Source organism: Ailuropoda melanoleuca, unplaced genomic scaffold (assembly GCF_002007445.2).
Source record: "Ailuropoda melanoleuca isolate Jingjing unplaced genomic scaffold, ASM200744v2 unplaced-scaffold12391, whole genome shotgun sequence".
Classification (NCBI taxonomy): Eukaryota; Metazoa; Chordata; class Mammalia; order Carnivora; family Ursidae; genus Ailuropoda; species Ailuropoda melanoleuca.
This window is the reverse complement of record NW_023180939.1, coordinates 1-1,762: the sequence shown is the minus strand read 5'-3', so window position 1 is coordinate 1,762 and position 1,762 is coordinate 1. Positions and strand designations below refer to the sequence as shown.

General features: G+C 66.9%; 1 protein-coding gene across 1 annotated transcript; it reads right to left on the bottom strand.

The window, feature by feature from the left end:
• Positions 1–5: 5 nt before the first annotated feature.
• Positions 6–1,728, bottom strand: LOC100477992 (adipocyte enhancer-binding protein 1; the record flags this gene model as incomplete). Its single annotated transcript, XM_034650213.1, has 5 exons — positions 6–346; positions 519–618; positions 749–888; positions 968–1,319; positions 1,534–1,728. Coding segments are annotated over 5 exons (1,128 nt in total), but the record flags the coding sequence as incomplete, so codon positions are not given.
• Between the last annotated feature and the right edge of the window lie 34 nt (positions 1,729–1,762).

Below are 1,762 nucleotides of genomic sequence, written 5' to 3'. Positions count from 1 at the left end.
GGCGTCGCGGGGGTGCTGGGGCCGGGGGTGGCCGTGGCGTTGAGGCGCCGGAGCCGCATCTGCTCGCGCATGCGCAGCCGGTACTGCAGGCGGCGCCGCTGCATGCGCCGCTGCTGGGGGGTCATGGGGCGCGAGGGGTCGATGCGCGGGATGGGCCGGTTCCCGTTCATGGCCATGATCTCGCGGATGCGCTTCCAGTTGGAGCGGGCCAGGATGAAGTTGCACTGGGTGGCCCCGATGTCATAATCCACATTGCAGGTCTTGGCACTCGGGGTGTAGCCCTCTGCGTGGGCCGTCACGCGGTACTCACCCGGATTCAGGATGCGCCAGTAGTCACCACCGCTCGCTGCAGAGCAAGGCCGGGTGCTGCAGCCCAAGACGTCCCCCTCCCAGCCCCCAGCCCTCCCTCTGCCTCGGGCGGACCCCCTGGGGATGGGGGGGGAGCGTCTGGCCAAGACCTCGCACAGATCTGCCTCCCCACCTCAGGAAGGAGGGGCGGCCGTGTGCACACAAGCTACCTGTCTTCACACCATGGTTAATGCCGCTCACGGAGATGGTGGCATTGGCGATAGGGATGCCCTGCTCATCGGTCACAACCCCCTTGATGCCACGGTGAACCTGCGGAGGGAGGCAAGGCCGGGGGTCCACATGCAGGCCCCACGCAGCCCACACCCAGCTCCCCTGTCCCGCCGGGCCCCTCTGGGCCTGAGTTCCCTGGGACCCCAGTCCAGCCCAGCACCCCCCCCACCTGCTCCATGAAGGTGAGCAGAGCCTCCTTGTTGTTCTCCCACTCGCGGGGCAGCTCACTCTCGTGGGGGAACTTGTCGCAGCCCAGGTAAATGGAGAGCTCCAGGCAGTTGGTATGCAGGTAACTGAAGTCGTTGATGGCTGCGCAGGGGCAGACAGAGCCGCAGTCACCCGCGGGCCCCACCGGACGCCCCACCCGGCCCCTCCCAGGCTGACTTACTCCCAGACCGGGGGTTCCACTTGGCCCCGTTGACGATGCCCATGCCGCTGGTGTAGTCCTGTGCTTGGCACCCTCCCCGGTACGGCTCCGTCATGGTGAGGTGGGCAGAGGCGAAGGAGATGGCCAGCCAGCGGAAGATGGCGTGGTCCGGGGTCTCCTGGGCCTCAGACACCTCGTCCTCATCTTCTCCCCGGGCAGCTGCCATGGCCGCGGCCAGCAGCTGCTCCTGGGTGGGCGTTCGGGCCATGTCGTAGGGGTAGGAGACGAGACGTTCACCACCGTTCAGGTTGGCCCCCAGCACGAAGGGGTTCTTCTCCATCCAGGCGATGATGGCCCGGACCTCCGTGGACACCTGGGGGCGGCCGCTGTGTGACGTCTGAGCCACAGCCTCCATCACCCTCCTTGCAGAAGTCCCCCCACAGTACTCATGCCCCCTCTGCGCCCCCAAGCCTCTGCAGGCTCAGTGCTTAGCCTCAGTCACCCACCAGCCCACCCCCAGGTCCAGAGCTCAGGACCCCAGGGTCCGGGCTGCTCCCCCAGGCCTGCTAGCCAGGCTGTGGCCTCACCGTGGCGTCTGGGGAGAGGTAGCGTTCAGGAATGGGCAGGTTATTGTTGGGGACCCGGTAGGGGACCCATTTCCTCTCCTCCGCTCCCCAGAGCACAGAGTTGAGATCTGGGAAGTCTTCATAGATGTCAAAACCCTCCTCAGTCCACAGCCCCATCGCCCAGTTCCCAAACTCGGAGCCCTGGAGGAACCAGTGGGGTTGACGTCAGCCTGCCCCCCCCACCCCCCGC